The sequence below is a fragment of the Onychostoma macrolepis genome, chromosome 12 (genome assembly GCF_012432095.1).
Source record: "Onychostoma macrolepis isolate SWU-2019 chromosome 12, ASM1243209v1, whole genome shotgun sequence".
NCBI classification, from domain to species: Eukaryota; Metazoa; Chordata; class Actinopteri; order Cypriniformes; family Cyprinidae; genus Onychostoma; species Onychostoma macrolepis.
In genome coordinates, this window is record NC_081166.1 from 13,143,387 (window position 1) to 13,165,861 (window position 22,475).

General features: G+C 36.1%; 1 protein-coding gene across 2 annotated transcripts in view; it reads left to right on the top strand.

The window, feature by feature from the left end:
- Window positions 1-22,475, top strand: part of acsf2 (acyl-CoA synthetase family member 2) — a 43,086-nt gene that overhangs the window by 5,561 nt on the left and 15,050 nt on the right. Inside the window, exons 1-10 of one of the 2 annotated variants that reach the window (XM_058792650.1) lie at window positions 12,289-13,368; window positions 15,856-16,051; window positions 17,284-17,412; window positions 17,719-17,772; window positions 19,951-20,069; window positions 20,152-20,314; window positions 21,016-21,111; window positions 21,287-21,438; window positions 21,793-21,884; window positions 22,013-22,089. In XM_058792650.1, coding sequence (XP_058648633.1) covers window positions 13,259-13,368; window positions 15,856-16,051; window positions 17,284-17,412; window positions 17,719-17,772; window positions 19,951-20,069; window positions 20,152-20,314; window positions 21,016-21,111; window positions 21,287-21,438; window positions 21,793-21,884; window positions 22,013-22,089 — 1,188 coding nt within the window. In that variant the 5' untranslated portion in view covers window positions 12,289-13,258. Of the gene's footprint in view, window positions 1-12,288; window positions 13,369-15,855; window positions 16,052-17,283; window positions 17,413-17,718; window positions 17,773-19,950; window positions 20,070-20,151; window positions 20,315-21,015; window positions 21,112-21,286; window positions 21,439-21,792; window positions 21,885-22,012; window positions 22,090-22,475 lie in introns of those variants that run through there. The other variant, XM_058792651.1, reaches the window with a different exon arrangement.

Here is a 22,475-nt window from a genome sequence, read left to right on the forward strand (position 1 = left end):
GCAGCTTGGTGAAAAAAGGTCCACTGTTGGAGCAATCATTAGAAAATGGAAGAAGCTAAACATGACTTGCTCCATGCAAGATCTCACCTCGTGGGGTCTCAATGATCCTAAGAAAGGTGAGAAATCAGCCCAGAACTACACGGGAGGAGCTGGTCAATGACCTGAAAAGAGCTGGGACCACCGTTTCCAAGGTTACTGTTGGTAATACACTAAGGCGTCATGGTTTAAAATCATGCATGGCACGGAAGGTTCCCCTGCTTAAACCAGCACATGTCCAGGCCCGACTTAAGTTTGCCAATGACCATTTGGATGATCCAGAGGACTCATGGGAGAAAGTCATGTGGTCAGATGAGACCAAAATAGAACTTTTGGTCATAATTCCACTAAACGTGTTTGGAGGAAGAAGAATGATGAGTACCATCCAAGAACACCATCCCTACTGTGAAGCATGGGGTGGTAGCATCATCTTTGGGGTGTTTTTCTGCACATGGGACAGGGCGACTGCACTGTATTAAGGAGAGGATGACCGGGGCCATGTATTGCGAGATTTTGGGAACAACCTCCTTCCCTCAGTTAGAGCATTGAAGATGGGTCGAGGCTGGGTCTTCCAACATGACAATGACCGAAGCACACAGCCAGGATAACCAAGGGTGGCTCTGTAAGAAGCATATCAAGGTTCTGGCGTGGCCTAGCCAGTCTCAGACCTAAACCCAATAGAGAATCTTTGGAGGGAGCTCAAACTCCGTGTTTCTCAGCGACAGGCCAGAAACCTGACTGATCTAGAGAAGATCTGTGTGGAGGAGTGGGCCAAAATCCCTCCTGCAGTGTGTGCAAACCTGGTGAAAACTACAGGAAACGTTTGACCTCTGTAATTGCAAACAAAGGCTACTGTACCAAATATTAACATTGATTTTCTCAGGTGTTCAAATACTTATTTGCAGCTGTATCATACAAATAAATAGTTAAAAATCATACATTGTGATTTCTGGATTTTTTTAGATTATGTCTCTCACAGTGGACATGCACCTACGATGACAATTTCAGACCCTCCATGATTTCTAAGTGGGAGAATTTGCAAAATAGCAGGGTGTTCAAATACTTATTTTCCTCACTGTATATATATATATATATATATACATACACACACATACATACACACACATACATACACACAGTGCCTTGCGAAAGTATTCATACCACATCATATATACAGTATATATATATATATATATATATATATATATACATACTAGGAATATAGGAAACTTTATTTTTTTCTCTTATTTCTTTTTTTTAATTGGCTTAGAAATCAGATACACTGTTGGACAATAAACAATAAATGATTTGTTAATGTACTACAAACACTTTTTTTTCATTTTTATCACATATAAGGCAGAATAGTTTCTGTACTGTAATAAATGCTATGTCAAGTAGCACTGAATTGTTCATATACTTTATTTATTACCTGGAGATGACTGAAAAAACACAAATAAACCATATATTGTGGCAATCGTGTGTTTAATGTCTTCACGTTTCCAAAGGTTTCTGCCTTTTATTCAGAAAACACAGTGATAGCTGGACGCTTTTGTCCATATTAGGGATTTCCTGGTAAGTTGTAAGTTATTACTTCTATATGAGTCCGTCTTGCACATTCTGCACCGTCCGGCTTCGTGTATGACTAATAAATATATATATATATATATATATATATACAGTGAGGAAAATAAGTATTTGAACACCCTGCTATTTTGCAAGTTCTCCCACTTAGAAATCATGGAGGGGTCTGAAATTGTCATCGTAGGTGCATGTCCACTGTGAGAGACATAATCTAAAAAAAAAATCCAGAAATCACAATGTATGATTTTTTAACTATTTATTTGTATGATACAGCTGCAAATAAGTATTTGAACACCTGAGAAAATCAGTGTTAATATTTGGTACAGTAGCCTTTGTTTGCAATTACAGAGGTCAAACGTTTCCTGTAGTTTTCACCAGGTTTGCACACACTGCAGGAGGGATTTTGGCCCTCCTCCACACAGATCTTCTCTAGATCAGTCAGGTTTCTGGCCTGTCGCTGAGAAACACGGAGTTTGAGCTCCCTCCAAAGATTCTCTATTGGGTTTAGGTCTGGAGACTGGCTAGGCCACGCCAGAACCTTGATATGCTTCTTACAGAGCCACTCCTTGGTTATCCTGGCTGTGTGCTTGGTCATTGTCATGTTGGAAGACCCAGCCTCGACCCATCTTCAATGCTCTAACTGAGGGAAGGAGGTTGTTCCCCAAAATCTCGCAATACATGGCCCCGGTCATCCTCTCCTTAATACAGTGCAGTCGCCCTGTCCCATGTGCAGAAAAACACCCCAAAGCATGATGCTACCACCCCATGCTTCACAGTAGGGATGGTGTTCTTGGGATGGTACTCATCATTCTTCTTCCTCCAAACACGTTTAGTGGAATTATGACCAAAAGTTCTATTTTGGTCTCATCTGACCACATGACTTTCTCCCATGACTCCTCTGGATCATCCAAATGGTCATTGGCAAACTTAAGTCGGGCCTGGACATGTGCTGGTTTAAGCAGGGGAACCTTCCGTGCCATGCATGATTTCAAACCATGACGTCTTAGTGTATTACCAACAGTAACCTTGGAAACGGTGGTCCCAGCTCTTTTCAGGTCATTGACCAGCTCCTCCCGTGTAGTTCTGGGCTGATTTCTCACCTTTCTTAGGATCATTGAGACCCCACGAGGTGAGATCTTGCATGGAGCCCCAGTCCGAGGGAGATTGACAGTCATGTTTAGCTTCTTCTATTTTCTAATGATTGCTCCAACAGTGGACCTTTTTCACCAAGCTGCTTGGCAATTTCCCGTAGCCCTTTCCAGCCTTGTGGAGGTGTACAATTTTGTCTCTAGTGTCTTTGGACAGCTCTTTGGTCTTGGCCATGTTAGTAGTTGGATTCTTACTGATTGTATGGGGTGGACAGGTGTCTTCATGCAGCTAACGACCTCAAACAGGTGCATCTAATTTAGGATAATAAATGGAGTGGAGGTGGACATTTTAAAGGCAGACTAACAGGTCTTTGAGGGTCAGAATTCTAGCTGATAGACAGGTGTTCAAATACTTATTTGCAGCTGTATCATACAAATAAATAGTTAAAAAATCATACATTGTGATTTCTGGATTTTTTTTTTTAGATTATGTCTCTCACAGTGGACATGCACCTACGATGACAATTCAGACCCCTCCATGATTTCTAAGTGGGAGAACTTGCAAAATAGCAGGGTGTTCAAATACTTATTTTCCTCACTGTATATAACCTTACCTTCCCTGGTTAAATAAACATTACATTAAAAAGGCCAAATACAATTATATTTTGTATTTTTACACTGTGTAATATTCTGTTCATCAAAACCAATAAATCTCATCAAGTTAGTGTTTTTACGTATTTTTACATTTATTCCAAAATAATAACAAAAGGCAGTAACAATACAAACATATTTTATTTGTCAACTGATGTTCAGCTGTTCTTTTTAACTTTACCAGCGGGTGTCGCTGTTGGACAGAATTACTTTATAAAAACTAGTAACTTTTACACTTTTTAATGTCACATTTTGTAATACTTGCGTTGATTTATTTTTGTAATATCGATAATTTTCGCATCCATTTTTTTTTTTCTCTAATGAGACTCCCTTGCCTTGACTGATGGCAGGCAAAGCCGTACAACACACAAACATCAGAAATTCAGTAATCTTATCCTTGCGGCTTTGAGGTTATGTAAATTTTGGCAGGTTATTTTACATTCATATCATGCAAGCAAATTAATAAAGTGATGAATGGAAATTGGGCAGTTCAATTAAGTATATCATTTTTGTAATAGCTACAAAAATGAAAATGGGCAAATGTGGGATCACAGAGAAATGAAATGGTTTTTTTTATTACAATTTGTATAGTCACGGTTTTACTACAAATAGCATGCTTAAACTATGGTGAGTGTAGCAAAATGTTTTAACTGTAATACCTTTTTTATGCGTTGCAAAACTACGTGTAATTTTCGTAAGTTTTGTTGCAAACAATTTTTACTGTTATTTTATAATGAAAAACAGTAATAATACATTTATAATATTAATAGAAAGCATTCATTGTTAGAAAATATCATTTATGTCATGTACTGTAAATGCTCTAGGCCTACAAGTCTGAGGCATTAATTGTAACATTATTATATACACCAAATATTTTGACCATACTTTCTTCTTCTTCTGGACAGAACTTGTGGATAAAAACAAGTGGGCTACTGTCACCATATTTGATTAAGAATTTTTCATCCTTCAGGATCCAACAGTTCACTGTATACAGTTCAAAGGAAAGGATTAATAAAGAGTGAATAAAGATCCTTCAGGATCATAAATAAAAAATCATTTAATGATAAAAATACATTAAAAATCAATAAAAACTTAAGTGTCTCAATTAAAATGGTCTCATGATTATTTTAATATATATATATATATATACACTTTAGTTTTGGGTCCAATTCTCACTGTTACCATACTGTTGACTTTTGCCTCAATAAACTCCTTACTGTTCAGGTAGGGTAAGATGTAAAATCACGCATAATAAGGCATAGTATGTGCTTTATGAGTACTAATAAACAGCTAATATAGTAATATGCAAGCAACTAGTTAATAACTAAAGTGTTACATTAAATACATTAAAAAAAATATGTTTGTGTATGCCCGCGCGTGTGTGCGTATACAGTATTGGCTAGCAGCAGCTGGGCACTCCTTATCTGTGTGTATGTTCTTTATGGGAAAATAATTATGCAATTTAGCTTATTGGGTTCATATTCTGATCGCATCTGCTTGCTGGTATATAATATGCATCATCAAATTTTTTAGTTAAAAATAAAACTGTAATTTACAGCAGAAACGGCGACAAACGATCGTGACTCCTGGCACAAACTCTGACAGCTGATACATAAAAATATATAATAATAATAACTAGATAGGAAAGTTCGTCGAGACAAACTTTAAGTTGGCTTGAGAAAGACGGACCAGAAAGTTTGAAAAGTTTGAAAAGTTTAAGAAGTTTAAAAAGTTTAAGTTTGAAAAATGTTAAAAGTTTTAAGTTTGATGGGTTTCAGTCAGAAATAGTTTGAAGTTTAAAGTAGTTTTAAAAGCTTAAAGTTTGACACATAGATAGATAGAGTCAGATTATAGATAGATAGATAGATAAAGTCAGATTATAGATAGATAGATAAAGTCAGATTATAGATAGATAGATAGATAGATAGATAGATAGAGTCAGATTATAGATAGATAGATAGACAGAAAGACAGATAGACTTTAGATAGATAGATAGATAGATAGATAGATAAAGTCAGATTATAGATAGAAAGATAAGAAACATTAGATAGATGAGTTTGAATGGATTAGAAATAGTATCGGGGTCAGTAAGACCTCAATCAACTTTCTTTAGTTAAAAAATGTTTCCCTTCATCTCAGTGGAATAAGATTTTATGACTTTTCAACATTTTCTATCTGTATTCACATAAAAAAAAAAAAGAAGGGCTTAATTCGGTTGTTCTGAAGGTATGTATTTTTTTTTTTTTACTAATATGGTCTTTGGGGTCAATATTATATTTTAAATTTGTCAAAAAATAATAATAAATCCAGCATAGGTCTTAAAATTTTCACACAGAAATGAAAGCCTGGTACTAGATCACAAATGCTATGTAGAAAAGACGCGCGCACACACACATACAAAAACACACACGTGTGACTGCAACAAAGAGCATTTTTATAGAAATTGGCAAATAAAATCAATAAATTCTGCATAAATCTGAAAATGTCCACACAACAAAATTAAAGTCTGATACTAGAGCACAAATGCAATGTGGAACGAGCATACTCACTCACGTACGTACACACACACTCTCTTACACACATACCCGCCATTCATATCTGCTTATTGCAGTTGTTGTTTTTAGTTTAGTTTTTTTTTTTCGTTTTGATTTTATTTACATTTATGTCAAAAACAAACAAAAAATATTTTACTTTTTAGATTGAAATAAATACGTACCTGCAATCAAGTTTTAGTGACAACTTGTGTGGCATTTCTGCAAATTTATGTGGTATTATTGCAAAAGCGAGCACTTATACTGTTTTTAATGTATTTTATAATGTTTAAATATATAATTACAAAATATGTATCATAAAAGTTGTGTATTTTATAATGTTTAAATATATAATTACCAAATATATATCAGAAAAGTTGTGAGAGGAGCAGCTGACCACTTCCAGAAAAATGAATGGCTCTCTATGGGCCTCTGCTGGATATATATGGTGATTACACTATTCTTTCAAAAACTGTGATTTCTACAAGTTTTTCTCTAACCACCAGATGGCAGTATTGCACACCTAACACCTAGATCAATATCCAGAAACAGTTTAAATTAAATTTAGATCATCATTTAAGAGATTTATTCATAAAAATGTAATATTTCACATGCAAGCTAATGGTGTAGTTGAGGATTTTTGTGGTAAACGGTACAAAAGTACTTCATATCTCCCAAAACACAGCATTAATGTATAGATGAGAAGTAAACAAAGAAAATGAAATATTAAAAATGTATAAATGTTTTACAATTACTCTTTCAATCTTCACATTTTATGTCTATTTCGTGTGTGTGTGTGCGTGTGTGTGTTAGATAAAGAATGAATGGAGAGTGAATATCCTTTAGATAGATAGATAGATAGATAGAGAGATAGATGAATTTGAATGGGTTAGAAATAGTACATAGAAGGGAAGTCTGATAGATAGATAGATAGATAGAGAGAGAGAGAGAGAGAGATAGATAGATATAGATAGATAGATAGATAGATAGATAGATAGTCCGTCAAGGCTGCAGCCTCAGCCCGACTCTATTTAATATCTATATTAATGAACTGGCATCAGCACTTGATAAGTCCTCTGGTCCTGGTCTGACCCTCGAGGGCAGAGAAATCAAATGCCTCCTGTATGCAGACGATCTTCTGCTCTTGTCTCCTCATGAAGAGGGGCTGCACCAAAGCCTCTCCATTCTGGAAAAGTACAGTAACGATTGGGCCTTACCGATAAACATGGAGAAGTCAAAAATCATGATCTTTCAGAAAAAGCCTCGTCTTGCTGACAAAAAATATGAGTTCACAATCGGTGGAACAATTCTTAATCACGTCACCTGTTATAATTATTTGGGTCTGACGATCTCAGCCTCTGGACAGCTCAATACTGCAATCAAAGATCTGACGGATAAGGCACGCAGGGCTTTTTACAGTATAAGACGACCCCTGTTCAGATTCAACCCACCCATTAAACTGTGGCTGAAAATCTTCGATAGCATCATCAAACCCATTCTCCTCTATGGCTGTGAAATCTGGGGCCCCAAATTTAAATTAAACTATGAATCATGGGACAAAAACCCTGTTGAAATTTTCCACCTTGAATTCTGCAAAAGCATCCTGGGAATTCACAGAAACGCCCCGAATCTCGGCTGCAGGGCAGAACTGGGCAGATTCCCTCTGCTCTCTGAGATCCAGAAGAGAGCAGCGAAGTTCTGGATCCATCTTTCAGACGCGCCGACAGATAGCTGCCACCACAGTGCTTTCACTTATCGGCAGAAACACCCAGAGACTGACCCCTTTCACTATTTAGTGGAAAAACATCAACTCAATTCCACAATTCAGTTAAAGAATTCAAAAATTAAAGAAACTGAAAAAATAACCCAGGAAGAATACATTCATGATTGGCAGCAAAAAGTAACTCAAGTAAAGAAATTAACTTGCTTCCACAGAATAAAATCTGATTAAAAATTAGCGCCATACCTGAGCAGTACTAAAGAGTATGGTCAGAGAAAGCTGCTGACGAAGTATCGTCTGAGTGAACACAGTCTGTGTGTGGAGACGGGCCGACACAAGCAGAGCTGGAGAGCCAGAGAGCTGCGACTGTGTTCTCACTGCACTGAGGGACTCGTAGAGGACGAGCTGCACTTCCTCACAGAGTGCAGCAAATATAAACACATCAGAGATGCCTATTTCAAACAAATAGCTCTAGTTTCACCTGAATTTAACCATAAAAGCAACTTAGACAAACTCTGTTATATTCTGGGAGAAAAGGAAAGTGTATCCACCTGCAGCGCAGTATGTGTCCTCCTGCCATCAAATGAGGGACAAAGGCTGACCCCTCCTTTCCATTTATAACTGCTCTCTGTATTCATTTAATCATTTATTTATTTTTATTTATTTTTTAATTATTATTATTATTATTATTTTTTACCTACATGTATAATATGGACATATGTGTTTCCTCATGATTTTATTTATCTGTATAATATATGTATTGCTTTGGCAACATTGTGATGCTACACAGTCATGCCAATAAAGCTAATTTGAATTGAATTGAATAGATAGATAGATGAGTTTGATTGGGTTAGAAATAGTACATAGAAGGGAAGTCTGATAGATAGATAGATAGATAGATAGAGAGAGAGATAGAGAGATAGATAGATAGATAGATAGAGAGAGAGAGAGAGAGAGAGATAGATGAGTTTGATTGGGTTAGAAATAGTACATAGAAGGGAAGTCTGATTGAGTCTAATGGGCTTCAGTGTGTTTAGATTTAAATTTTGACAGTTGGAGTTTGACGGAATGTTCAGATGAGCCAATGTAAATCTATGGGATTTTTTATGATTTTTAATCTTCATTTTTATGAAAACCGTAAGTCGTATCAGTTAGAAAAGATATAGCACGCTAAGTCAGATCAGTCTCAAGACTTGGGCTGAGTTTGTAGAGTTAAAGCTCTAGGAGGAGTAGCAGTCAGAAATTTTAGTCTCAGAAAAAGAATAATAACTAGATAGAAAAGTTCGTCGAGACAAACTTTAAGTTGGCTTGAGAAAGCCGGACCAAAAAGTTTAAAAAGTTTAAAAAAGTTTTAAGTTTGATGGTTTTCAGTATGAAATAGTTTGAAGTTTAAAGTAGTTTTACAAACTTAAAGCAATACAGTCTGACATAGATAGATAGATCTGTCATGTATCTATTATATATCATAGATAGATAGATAGATAGATAGATAGATAGATAGATAGGATAGATAAGATAGATAGATAGATAGATAGATAGATAAGATAGATAGTCAGATGATAGATAGATAGATAGATAGATAGATAGATAGATAGATAGATAGATAGACTTTAGATAGATAGATAGATAGATAGATAGATAGATAGATAGACTTTAGATAGATAGATAGATAGATAAAGTCAGATTATAGATAGATAGATAGATAGATAGATAAAGTCAGATTATAGATAGAAAGATAAGAAACATTAGATAGATGAGTTTGAATGGATTAGAAATAGTATCGGGGTCAGTAAGACCTCAATCAACTTTCTTTAGTTAAAAAATGTTTCCCTTCATCTCAGTGGAATAAGATTTTATGACTTTTCAACATTTTCTATCTGTATTCACATAAAAAATAATTCAAATTTTTACTAATATGGTCTTTGAAAATGAATGGGAATTACGAAAAAATCTATATATATTTTTATAATTTGTCAAAAAATAATAATAAATCCAGCATAGGTCTGAAAATTTTCACACAGAAATGAAAGCCTGGTACTAGATCACAAATGCAATGTAGAAAAGACGCGCGCACACACACATACAAAAACACACACGTGTGACTGCAACAAAGAGCAATTTTATAAAAATTGGCAAATAAAATCAATAAATTCTGCATTTTATTTACATTTATGTCAAAAACAAACAAAAAATATTTTACTTTTTAGATTGAAATAAATACGTACCTGCAATCAAGTTTTAGTGACAACTTGTGTGGCATTTCTGCAAATTTATGTGGCATTATTGCAAAAGCGAGCACTTATACTGTTTTTAATGTATTTTATAATGTTTAAATATATAATTACCAAATATATATCAGAAAAGTTGTGAGAGGAGCAGCTGACCACTTCCAGAAAAAATGAATGGCTCTCTATGGGCCTCTGCTGGATATATATGGTCATTACACTATTCTTTCAAAAACTGATTTCTACAAGTTTTTCTCTAACCACCAGATGGCAGTATTGCACACCTAACACATAGATCAATATCCAGAAACAGTTTAAATTAAATTTAGATCATCATTTAAGAGATTTATTCATAAAAATGTAATATTTCACATGTAAGCTAATGGTGTAGCTAAGGATGTTTGTGGTAAACAGGTACAAAAGTACTTCATATCTCCCAAAACACAGCATTAATGTATAGATGAGAAGTAAACAAACAAACAAAAAAGATATATTATTTGTATGATTAAAAATTTATAAATGTTTTACAATTACTCTTTCAATTTTGGGGTCATATTGCCCCCAAAGGACACAGGTGTAAACAGGAAAAACAGGTCTTATGATTGAAAGGTCTATGTTTGTTTATTTGTTTGTTTGTGTGTGTGAGGCGTGTCTGTGTGTCTGTGTGTGTGTGAGATAGATCTCAGATAGAGAGATAGATGAGTTTGATTGGGTTAGAAATAGTACATAGAAGGGAAGTCTGATTGAGTCTAATGGGCTTCAGTGTGTTTAGATTTAAATTTTGACAGTTGGAGTTTGACGGAATGTTCAGATGAGCCAATGTAAGTCTATGGGATTTTTTATGATTTTTAATCTTTATTTTTATGAAAACCGTAAGTCGTATCAGTTAGAAAAGATATAGCACGCTAAGTCAGATCAGTCTCAAGACTTGGGCTGAGTTTGTAGAGTTAAAGCTCTAGGAGGAGTAGCAGTCAGAAATTTTAGTCTCAGAAAAAGAATAATAACTAGATAGAAAAGTTCGTCGAGACAAACTTTAAGTTGGCTTGAGAAAGACGGACCAGAAAGTTTGAAAAGTTTAAAAAAAGTTTAAGAAGTTTAAAAAGTTTAAGTTTGAAAAATGTTAAAAGTTTTAAGTTTGATGGGTTTCAGTCTGAAATAGTTTGAAGTTTAAAGTAGTTTTAAAAGCTTAAAGTTTGATACATAGATAGATAGAAGGACCTCAGAGTGGTTGCTATGATGGTTGCTAGGCTAACTTTGGTGGTTACTAAGGTGTTGCTATGCGGTTGCTAAGGTACCAAGTGTGGTTGCTAAGGTGTTACTAGAATGTTGTTAGCATGATTAGCAAGTGACTAGCATGTTGCTAGCATGATTAACAAGTTGCTAGCATGTTTCTAGCATGATTAACATTGTTGCTAGCATTATTAGCATGTCGCTAGCATGTTTCTAGCATGATTAGCATGCGACTAGCATGTTGTTAGCATGATTAGCAAGTGACTAGCATGTTGCTAGCATGTTTCTAGCATGATTAGCATGCCACTAGCATGATTAGCATGCCACTAGCATGTTGCTAGCTTGACTAGCAAGTGACTAGCATGTCGTTAGCAGGTTTCTAGCATGATTAGCATGTTGCTAGCATGATTAGCAAGTGACTAGCATGTCGCTAGCATGTTTCTAGCATGATTAGCATGTTACTAGCATGTTGTTAGCATGATTAACAAGTGAGTAGCAAGTCGCTAGCATGATTAGCATGTTACTAGCATGTTGCTAGCATGATTAGCAAGTGACTAGCATGTCGCTAAAATGTTTCTAGCATGATTAGCAAGTGACTAGCATGTCACTAGCATGTTTCTAGCATGATTAGCCTGTCATTAGCATGATTAGCATTTCGCTAGGATAGATAGAGAGAGAGATAGAGAGAGAGAGATGAGTTTGAATGGGTTAGTACATAATACATAGAAGGGAAGTCTGATTGAGTCTAATGGGCTTCAGTGTGTTTAGATTTAAATTTTGACAGTTGGAGCTGGCAAGGTCAGGGCTCATCTGAACATTCCGTCACTGTAAGTCTATGGGAGTTTTATGATTTTTAATCTTCAGTTTTATGAAAACCGTAAGTCGTATCAGTTAGAAAAGATATAGCAACTCGAGTCAGACCAGTCTGAAGATCCGGGCTGAGTTTGGAGTCTGTAGAGTTAAAGCTCTAGGAGGAGTTAGAGTTGTAAATTTAGTCTCAGAAGAATAATAATAAGAAGTTTAAATAGCATTTCAGTAAGTTGGCTTTCTCAAGCCAACTTAATAATAATAGTAATACAATTGTGGGAACTTTGCATCATTTAAAAAAAAAAAAAACACCACCGCAAGCCACTGAGAACAGTGTAGTTTTTACCGATCAAACAGCAAAAACAGCGAGAAAAACCGTGGCAGCTGCCGTGGCATCTGGGGATGTCACCGGAAGTGGCGCTGCGACCTGCCGCTGCCAGGATTTGCAAATAGAGCGCGGTAGAAAGTGGATAATTTAATAAATTTAAACTACACCTGCGAATGTTTTCGTTAAAATCTACAAAAGTGACCGTTTGTAATATATCTAGCCACTTTCTCTAAACGACAGCTTTCGGTTTAGTAAAGCTAGCCTAGTTAGAAGTAGCTACAAGTTAGAGTAGGCTGTCGGGTTAAAGAATTGCATGCATGCAAACACTTGTTTACGCCTTCTGACATTCCTTTCAAACCCACTTCCCCTCCTCTATTATTCAGTGACCCAGGGAGTTGAGATCATATCAGTCGAGAAGAGCATGAAAACAACACTAAACGTTTCCCACTCGTATCTATCATATGATTATAATACAAAATGATACAGTATTGCAAATCACTAAGATTCATGTAACAGTATTCACGAACCATTTGACTGATTGCCAGCTGTTTTGTTGCAGTAAGAACTGGCATTCCGTCAATAGATCAGAGCATGTGGTGTTAAATATTCGCTTAAGCATCTGTATTAAACGTTCCCGTTTAAATGTGAGACGTTTAAAAGTGTAAATGCTAAGCAGATGACTGCATGACTGAACTACAGCTTCCTGATGTGATAACGCGTGTTTTTACGTCCTCTACAGTTCATATTCCGCTGTAGCTGCTTGTCTTGCAACTTGTTGAGTTGTTGTTGGCTCAACGATTAACTTCTGGGAACTTTGGGATCGCGGCGGCACGATCTTGGTGTTACTAAGAAGTCAAGCATTCATGATTTACCATCGCAATTAATTGATAATTCAGGGTTGCTTATTTTAATGTTATTTTAAAGTTGTGAGCATTTATGAGCGAGCCAGGTTATGTTTGGGTACGTGTTTTGTTTCTTTGCAATAGCACCGAGTTTCTGAATTAAAAAACTAAACTAAGATTCTTCAGAACTCACTTTTATTGCAAGGGTCGAAGTGAAAGATGTCTTCTAAGATTCTTCTGGCTAATCTGCGAACGACTGCAAGCTTCTGCAAAACACTGCATTTTCTGCAGAGACCCTGGACTCCTTTCGGAGCTTCTCAGCAGACTTGGTAAGAAAAAAATAATAAAAATGAATGCATCTTTTATGATTTATTTGGCGGAAATTGTCAGACATGAGTCAAATTGCTTTTTATACATTTGTTTTTCGAACTACTTTTCCGTATTCTTGGAAACTCGAAAATAACACCGGCGTCCGACGGTTTGCATATTTGTTGCAATGGTTTCATTAACCCTTTAACTGACACTACAGAGAAATAGATATGGAAGATTGTTCGTTTTTCTCTAAAAACTTTCTCTAGCGAGTAACAGTTAATGATTCTGCTGCTCTTTCCTGCCTCTAAACCTACTCTTCACACAAAACTTTATACATTTTTAGATTTTCAAAAAAATTGAAAACGTGTGCCAAATCGCTTGTGCGGATCACTCCGCTGTGGCGACCCCTGATAAAGGGAGCAAGCCGAGAGGAAGAGAAAGAGAGTATTTAAAAAAATACATTTGTATTAAGCTGTTTTAATCATGGGGACCAAAAATGTGCCCACGAGATCAAAATTTCATGGTATACTTGAGGGGCATCTGGAATACCAACCAGGTATGTATACACACACACACACACACACACATACATTTCTGTGAATTGTGGGGACTTCTATTACTTTCATACTGACCAAACAATATTTTTTATCCCCTAAACCTACCCCTTACAGAAAACCTGTTTGCATTGTTACACTTTCAGATAAACACACACACACACACACACACACACACGTTTCTGTGAATTGTGGGGACTTATATTACTTTCATACTAACCAAACAATATTTTTTATCCCCTAAACCTACCCCTTACAGAAAACCTGTTTGCATTGTTACACTTTCAGATAAACACACACACACACACACACACATGTTTCTGTGAATTGTGGGGACTTCTATTACTTTCATACTAACCAAACAATATTTTTTATCCCCTAAACCTACCCCTTACAGAAAACCTGTTTGCATTGTTACACTTTCAGATAAACACACACACACACATGTTCGTTTTTGTGAAAAGTGGGGACATCCCATAGGCGTAATGGTTTTTATAGTGTACTTACTGTATGTGCTATTGCCCTACACCAACCCTACACCTAAACCTACCCCTTACAGGAGACTGTGCATGTCAACTTTCCCCCAAAAAAACTCATTCTGAGTGATTTATAAGCGTTTTGAAAAGTGGGGACATGGGTCAATGTCCTGAGATGTCACCTTCACCTTGTAATACCTATGTCATACCTTTGTCATTATACAAATCTATGTCCTGACTTTTCACAAAAACGCAGCACACACACACACACACACGTTTCTGTGAATTGTGGGGACTTCTATTACTTTCATACTAACCAAACAATATTTTTTATTCCCTAAACCTACCCCTTACAGAAAACCTGTTTGCATTGTTACACTTTCAGATAAACACACACACACACAGACACACACATTAAAGCAGCATAAAATGGTTGATTGTTTTAAAACGGTTCTAACAGATAATGCTATCAGATTATGCTACCGACACTGTATTTTTAATACTGTAAGGTTAGGTTTAGGGTTGGGGTAGGTGTACACGTTAATGAAGCCTCACACCACAGTACTATCATGCTGGAAGCAAAATCTGATAGACAGCATTTTTCACTGTCAAATTATGCTACCAACTGTTTTAACGGGAGGTAGGAAAATCTGATAGGGTAGCACAAATTGAACAACAGTCTTCCAGATTTATGCCAGTCTGGTTCAGCAGGTTGATCTTCCAGTGCTGCACATTTTGAATGCCTCCCCTATTGAACAATCTTTATCCGATTAGTTGAGGCTCCTGAAAAGGGTGGACACTACTGTTCAACAGTTTGGGGCAGGGTTAGTTTAAGTGAAAGTAAAGACATTTATATAGTTACAAAAACATTTCTATTTCACATAAATGCTGTTCTTTTGAACTTTCTATTCATTTCTATTCACAGTTTCTACAAAAATATTGCATCACTGTTTTCAACCCTGATAATGTTTCATGTTTCTTGGGCACCAAATCAGCATGTTAGAGTAGTTTCTAAGATAATGTGAAATGGTGAGCTTAGGTTACTTCTTTCAATGTGTATACGAGTTTATTTTATATGCAGAAGAAATTATCTTCATGTTTGTGTGCTAATTTCAACTGTGATGCTGTCTTACCTTCAAATCACAAATCAATGTTATGTTGAGCATCAAAAAAAGACCATCATCTTGGGTCTCTAAAGTGAGAAATAGCGCAGCTGATATCCCTTATTTCACCTTTTGTTATCATAAACGTCAGTGTTGTCATGATGTTTTGTTTTTTTTATCTTCTGCTTTCCCTTCAGTGTGAACTTCACAAGACCAAAACAAAAAACTACTTCCTTTATGAAACTGATGGTTGTTACAGTCAACAGAACTCACTTCAATACTTACTTACAAAGATGGAAAAAATTGTACTTGTCTTTTCCAAATGTGTCTCAACATCTCTTATGCACACTTTTTGCTCCTCTTTTTTTCAGTGCCATTCATGTGGATAGCCCACCCTGCATCCCAACCCTGACTACCAGTTATGTCCATGGCATCTCTTCCCATTCGCTGCTCTCTAGTACTGTGGACCAGAGTCTTCAACGCACAGTGGAGTGCTACCCTGATCGTGAAGCTTTGGTTTTTATGCAAGATGGAATGCGCAAGACGTTTGCTCAGTTCTACCAAGATGTGAGTGATTTTTGCATCTGGTTTTTCTACAGAGGACAGGCTAGAGAAGTGATTCCTGTAAGACTGAAGATACTAACCACAGTGCTTCCATTTTATACCCCTCGTGGGAGAAATGTCAGAAGTGCACTGTGTGGAATGAGAGATCTTGGCCAAATCCTAAAATAATAAAAAAAAAAAAATTAAACATTCCTAAGCAGCCCTTTATTAATCAGACGTAAATAAGCTTTAACCACAGAGTCAATGTGAAATCCAGTACTGGCAGAAACATGGTGTTAAAATAGCAATACATACCCATTTTACTCTATTTGTTTGCGTAGAGGGTGTTCTGTTAAATATATGCATAAAGCAGAATAAAAACCAATGGATTAATCACTAACATAATTACCATGAAGTGGTCAAATGTTATTTGTGGTTATTCATGACCTTTCTTAAACATTAAATTAGTATTAAGGGAATTATTATTATCATGCAAACCTTAACCTGAGTTTTTTTTTTCTAAATTGACTGATGTGATCTACCTGGCAAAGATAAGTGCTTCGTGTGTGGCTGTTCTCTGACATGATGCAGTAGGTTAAAGTATCATTGTGACAAGAAGTTAAACATTTACAGATAAGCAATGTATTACAAAGCATGAAAGTTTAAAACAAGTCGGTGCCATTCGACACACATCTCCAATGTGGAATGTCAATTTTTTTTTTGTAGTGCATTTATTTACTTTTTTGAGTACACAAGAACATATTAGCATGTTACTTTATAGTACAAGTGTTTTTTTGTTTGAATTAGAATGACTATTTAAATACTTAGCAACATCAAATCATATAATATCCAAATATTTTGTCCTCACAAAATTCACACTCCTTTTCACAGATGCTTTTATCCGAATGAGGAACATTACAAGCAACTTGTTATAAGAGCCAATGATACTTGCGTTATACAAAGCCAAGGGTCTGACATTATTGATTTTAAAAAGTGCAAATCTGCAAGATTGGGTTGACAGCCTGTCACATAACGTTTAACTCGCGTCATGTGCCTTAGATAACCTATGAACCTGATTCCATGATTCTCTTTTTTAAATTTTTGATGCATTAATATATATATATATATATGTGTATATATTCCTAATTTAATTATCATTTGCTGTATTGACAAAAAATCCACCTTACATTTTGAATGTCTTCTGGGCCGGTGTAAAAATATTTTTTTAAATAAATAAATAAAGGTTTTGATTTCAGGTGGAACAGACTGCCGCAGGTCTGCTTGCTGTTGGACTGAAGAGGGGCGATCGCTTAGGGATGTGGGGACCGAACATCTATGAGTGGATACTTATGCAGTTTGCCACAGCTAAGGCAGGGATCATTTTGGTGAGTGTTTTTGACTGTCTTGACATTTGGTTTGTCTGAGTATTTGTGACCCTGGACCACTAAAAACTCAATTTTCTCAATATTTATATTTTTTTGCACCCTCAGATTCCAGATTTTCAAATACATAGTTGTATCGCAGCCAAATATTTTCCTATCCTAACAAACCATACATCAATGGAAAGCTTTCAAATGATGCATAATCTCAATTTAAAAAAAAAATAGAACCTTATGACTGGTTTTGTGGTCCAGGGTTACATTTATCAACAGCTGGTCTCTAACCTGTTCAAGTTTTTTGTGATTTTACAGGTTTCAGTGAACCCGGCTTATCAACTGCAGGAGGCAGAATATGCTCTCAGAAAGGTAAGTTAATGTTTATACATGCAGAAAAGAACAACAAACAGCTAAATGTCCAAAACTACTGGACTGTTTGGGGTTAGTTTTCACTAAAACAGGGTTTGTTTAATATGAAAGCCTGTTTACTGTTAATTCGTAATTGTGAGATTTAAAGTCACAGTTATGAGAATTACAAATGCATTTGTGAGGGTAGTCCCAGTTCTGAGAAATAAAATGTGAGATATAAAGGCATGATTAGCCCACCTTTCTTTTTACACTGAGGCAGAAATAAGCTTTTATAGCTTTTAACTGTGCTAACAACCATTGTCACTCGTGTCACATTGGATTGGATGCGACAAAACGCCTGTTGCAAATATGTCCTACATTTTATGGCTTTAGTTTTTTACTCACCCTCAAGCCATCCTAGGTGTATATGACTTTCTTCTTTCAGACGAATACAATCAGAGTTTACAAACAGAATACAAATGCCCTGGCTCTTCCTAGCTTTATAATGGCAGAGAATGGAGTTGAGATTTTGAAACCCAAAATAATGCATCCATCCATCATAAAAAGTATTTTTACACAGCTCCGGGGGTTTAATAAATGCCTTATGAAGCGAAGCGATACATTTGTATAAGAAAAATATCCATATTTAAAACTTCATAAACCATGAGCTAACTGTCGTATGTGCTTACATGAGAGAGTGGCATTCCAGTGGATGACGCAGGACGCATAGCGTAAGATCCTGTGAGAATATGCTATGCATGTACGACAGTTAGCGAAAGTTTGAGATTACAGTTTATAATGGTGTAAATATGGATATTTTTCTTACACAAAAATATTGATTCACTTTAGAAGGCTTTTATTAAAGGGATGCTCCACACCAAAATGAAAATTTTGTCATTAAGCCGCGGTCACACACTAGACTTTTCGTTCCATTGACTTCCATTCATACGCATGCGAATGCGTCAGACCGGAAACGCAAGCCCGTGCGAAAAGTTTTCGCATTTCGCTGCGTTCCAAAGTTCAAGCTTGGTGAACTCTGCCCTGCGAATTCGCATCACGTGACACCGTGTGACCAACGGCAGATCGATACATAACAGCATGACCTCCTTTCTGAATTAAAAGAACATGAATTTAAAACTGCAGCGCTGCAGGAAAGTGGAGTAGATTGCATGTTTTTACATTTTAGATGTATTACAATTTGTTACGTGTTGAATTTCGGTTTTTAAAAAGACGCTGTACAGCGTGACGTCATATCACGACCATTGCAGCATGCGAAACAATTTCGCATGATCAAAGTCTAGTGTGACCGCGGCTTTAGTCACTTACCCCCATGTCGTTCCAAGCCCGTAAAAGCTTTGTTCGTCTTCGGAACACAATTTAAGATATTTTGGATGAAAACCGGGAGGCTTGTGACTGTCCCATTGACTGCCGAGTAAATTACACTGATGGCAGATGGAGTATTCTGACGATGTCTTGACCGTGGTTCAACCATAATGTTATGAAGCGACGAGAATACTTGTGACTGTCCCATTGACTGCCAAGTAAATTACACTGTCAAGGCCCAGAAAAGTATAAAATATACATACAAAAGAATACTTTTTGTATGGAAATAAAACAAAAATAACTTTATTCAACAATACGACACCGTAGCGCCATTTTGGAGAGTATCGCTGCACGCAAAATTGTACGGTGCCGAATTGTTAAATAAAGTCGTTATTTTTGTTTAATTTCCATAAAAAAATTATTCTTTTGTATGTATATTTTATACTTTTCTGGGCCTTGACAGTGTAATTTACTTGGCTGTCAATGGGACAGTCACAAGCCTCCCGGTTTTCATCCAAAATATCTTAAATTGTGTTCCGAAGATGAACGAAGCTTTTACGGGTTTGGAATGACATGGGGGTAAGAGATTAATGACAAAACTTTCATTTTGAGGTGGAGTAACCCTTTAACCCCCTGGAGCTGTGTGGAGCACTTTTTATGATGGATGGATGCATTTTATTTTACTTCAAAATCTTGACCATTATTCACTGAAATTATAAAGCTTGGACGAGCCAGGATATTTTTTAATATAACTCTTGACTGTATTCGTCTGAAAGAAGAAAGTCATATACATCTAGGATGACTTGAAGGGGAGTAAATCATGGGCTAATTAAAATTTTTGGTTGAACTATCCCTTTATGCGAATGCTTCTTTTAGGTGCAGTGCAATGCAGTCGTTTGTCCAACGGAATTCAAGACTCAAAAGTACTGTGACATGTTAAGGCAGCTTTGTCCGGAGATGGAGACAGCCTCTCCTGGAGGAATCAAGAGTTCAAGGTACAGGTGATGTAATAAAAGGAAGGTGTACATAATCAATATTTAGGTCCAGAGGGTGAATGAGTTGTTGTTTTATTTTCAGACTACCAGACCTACACACTGTGATCTTAACTGACAGTCAGCAACCAGGAGCTTTTCACTTGAAAGATGTGATGCAGGCAGGAAGCAGCCAACACCTACAACAACTACAAGACCTCCAGAAGAAACTCACTTGTGATGATCCCATAAACATTCAGTTTACTTCGGTATTTTGCTTCTTTTTAAACTGTATATTTATATTTACATTAAAGCTGACGTGTGTGACTCTTTTCAGTTTAGCTCAAACACTCACTCCTATGGAAGCCTACTATAAAAAAGCTAATTGCAACATTTTATCAGAATTGCGAGCCATAAACTCAAAATTGTGAGATATACGTTCACAATTCTGAGAAAAAATTAGAATTTCTTGAAATGTTGAGTTTATATCTCCAATAAAACACAATTACCTTTTTCCTTTTCTCACAATTTAGACTTTTATCAGATTTGCAAGTTTATTTCCCAACTGTGAGGGGAAAAAAATTATGAATTATGAGATAAAAAATTTGCAGTTACTTTTTAAAAAAAAATGTTACATGACAGAAACAAGCTTCCATACACTCCCTATTCTACTGGTCAGTAAAAATTATAGTGCTGCTCTAAACTTACACCATTGGTTGGCCTGATGTTGCTGTGTTAGGTTGTTAGGGACAAATAGATCAATGTTTATGCCACGGCATTTACAATTTAGAGAAATTAGCCAAGAAATTACTTACTTAGAGTAGTCTCTACATAAAAAAGGTTTTTTTTTTTTTTTTTTTTAAAGCATTAAAAATTACACACTTTAGCTTTAAGTCTTGAAACACATCCTAATGATCTGAATCAGTAAATGCTAAATAAATCATTTAGTTTTGGTCTTTATGATTTTAAGGGAACAACTGGAAAGCCCAAAGGAGCAACTCTGTCTCATCACAACATTGTGAACAATGCTTATTTCATCGGCAGGCGCATAGGCTACAGCTGGAGGGTGGGTACATGTGATCAAATGATAATGACAATTCAGTGAAAGAGCTGTTTGTTGAACACTTGCAAAAATACAGTTCATTATTTAGCAGAAAATCTTTTGTTCTCCATAAATCTCCATGCATTTACCTTTACAGCACATGCAGTATGTGTAATATTTGACATTATTCTCCTTACAGAAGAATGTGCGAATCTGCTTGCCAGTGCCCATGTATCACTGTTTTGGCTCGGTGGGTGGTGGTATGGTCATGGCTATTCATGGCACCACAGTGGTTTTCCCATCCACCGGGTATGACGGACACGCCAACCTGGTGGCGATAGAGAAAGAGAAGTATGTGGTTATTCATGTAAAGTACATTTTTTAAATACTTTTTAAACTTTTTATAAATTTTTAAAATTTTTATACTAAAACAAGAATTGATGTATTGTGAAAGAGTTGCACATCTGACCTTTGCGATAGAAGATAATGCTAAATCCTTCCAAAAGGTACTTTGGTGCTGCTTACCTCAGCCATAGTGAATTTAAGTTGTTGTGTATATAAAAGACACAGGGACATATAAAGAGGACAGTCATGTTGAATGTAGGTAAGGATCAAAGGTCATGTAGTGTACGTCATGCATAACTGGAAAAGCATCTGAGCTGTATTTATTTAATGCAATTGGCACAAAATTCACTGTTTACCCAGGTGTACGTTTGTGTACGGCACCCCAACTATGTTTATTGACATGCTTAGTCAGCCTGACCTGGCCAAGATTGATTTGTCATCAGCTGAGGGTGGTAAGTCAGTCAAAACCTTTGTAACATCTATTGCTCAATGGAACTTGTGATAGATTACATTAATATTATCAAGCTTTTCTGAGCAATCAAAGATATTCTGCTAATATCCTTTGTTTTGTGTCTGTCAGGTATTTCTGCCGGGTCTCCTTGTCCACCTGAGGTCATCCGTAAGATCATCAATGTCATGGGTTTAAAGGAAATGCTGGTAAGTAATTACTCATAATAAAAAGGGATTTACACAGTACACATAATTTGTTATAAATCAAGCTGATTATAATTTTGTGTATACTGCATGCCTTTATCACTAGAGGGAGACAGAGAATTAATATAAAAGTTACTCGCAGACCAGTTTACCTGGTCTAAACATTTATTTTAGTATTGTCCTTTTCTGTTCTAAGAAAAGATATGTGCCTACTTTTGATTCGCTATCCATTATCACATTAAATATTCCTCTTATATTTGAATAAAAATGGCTTGGTATTTGTTAAAAATATACAAAATTGTTCAAAAGTTTGGGGTCGGTTTGTCTTTGAAAGAAATATCTCGCTCTGTAAGGCTGCTTTCATTTAATCTAATATAAAGTAAAACGGT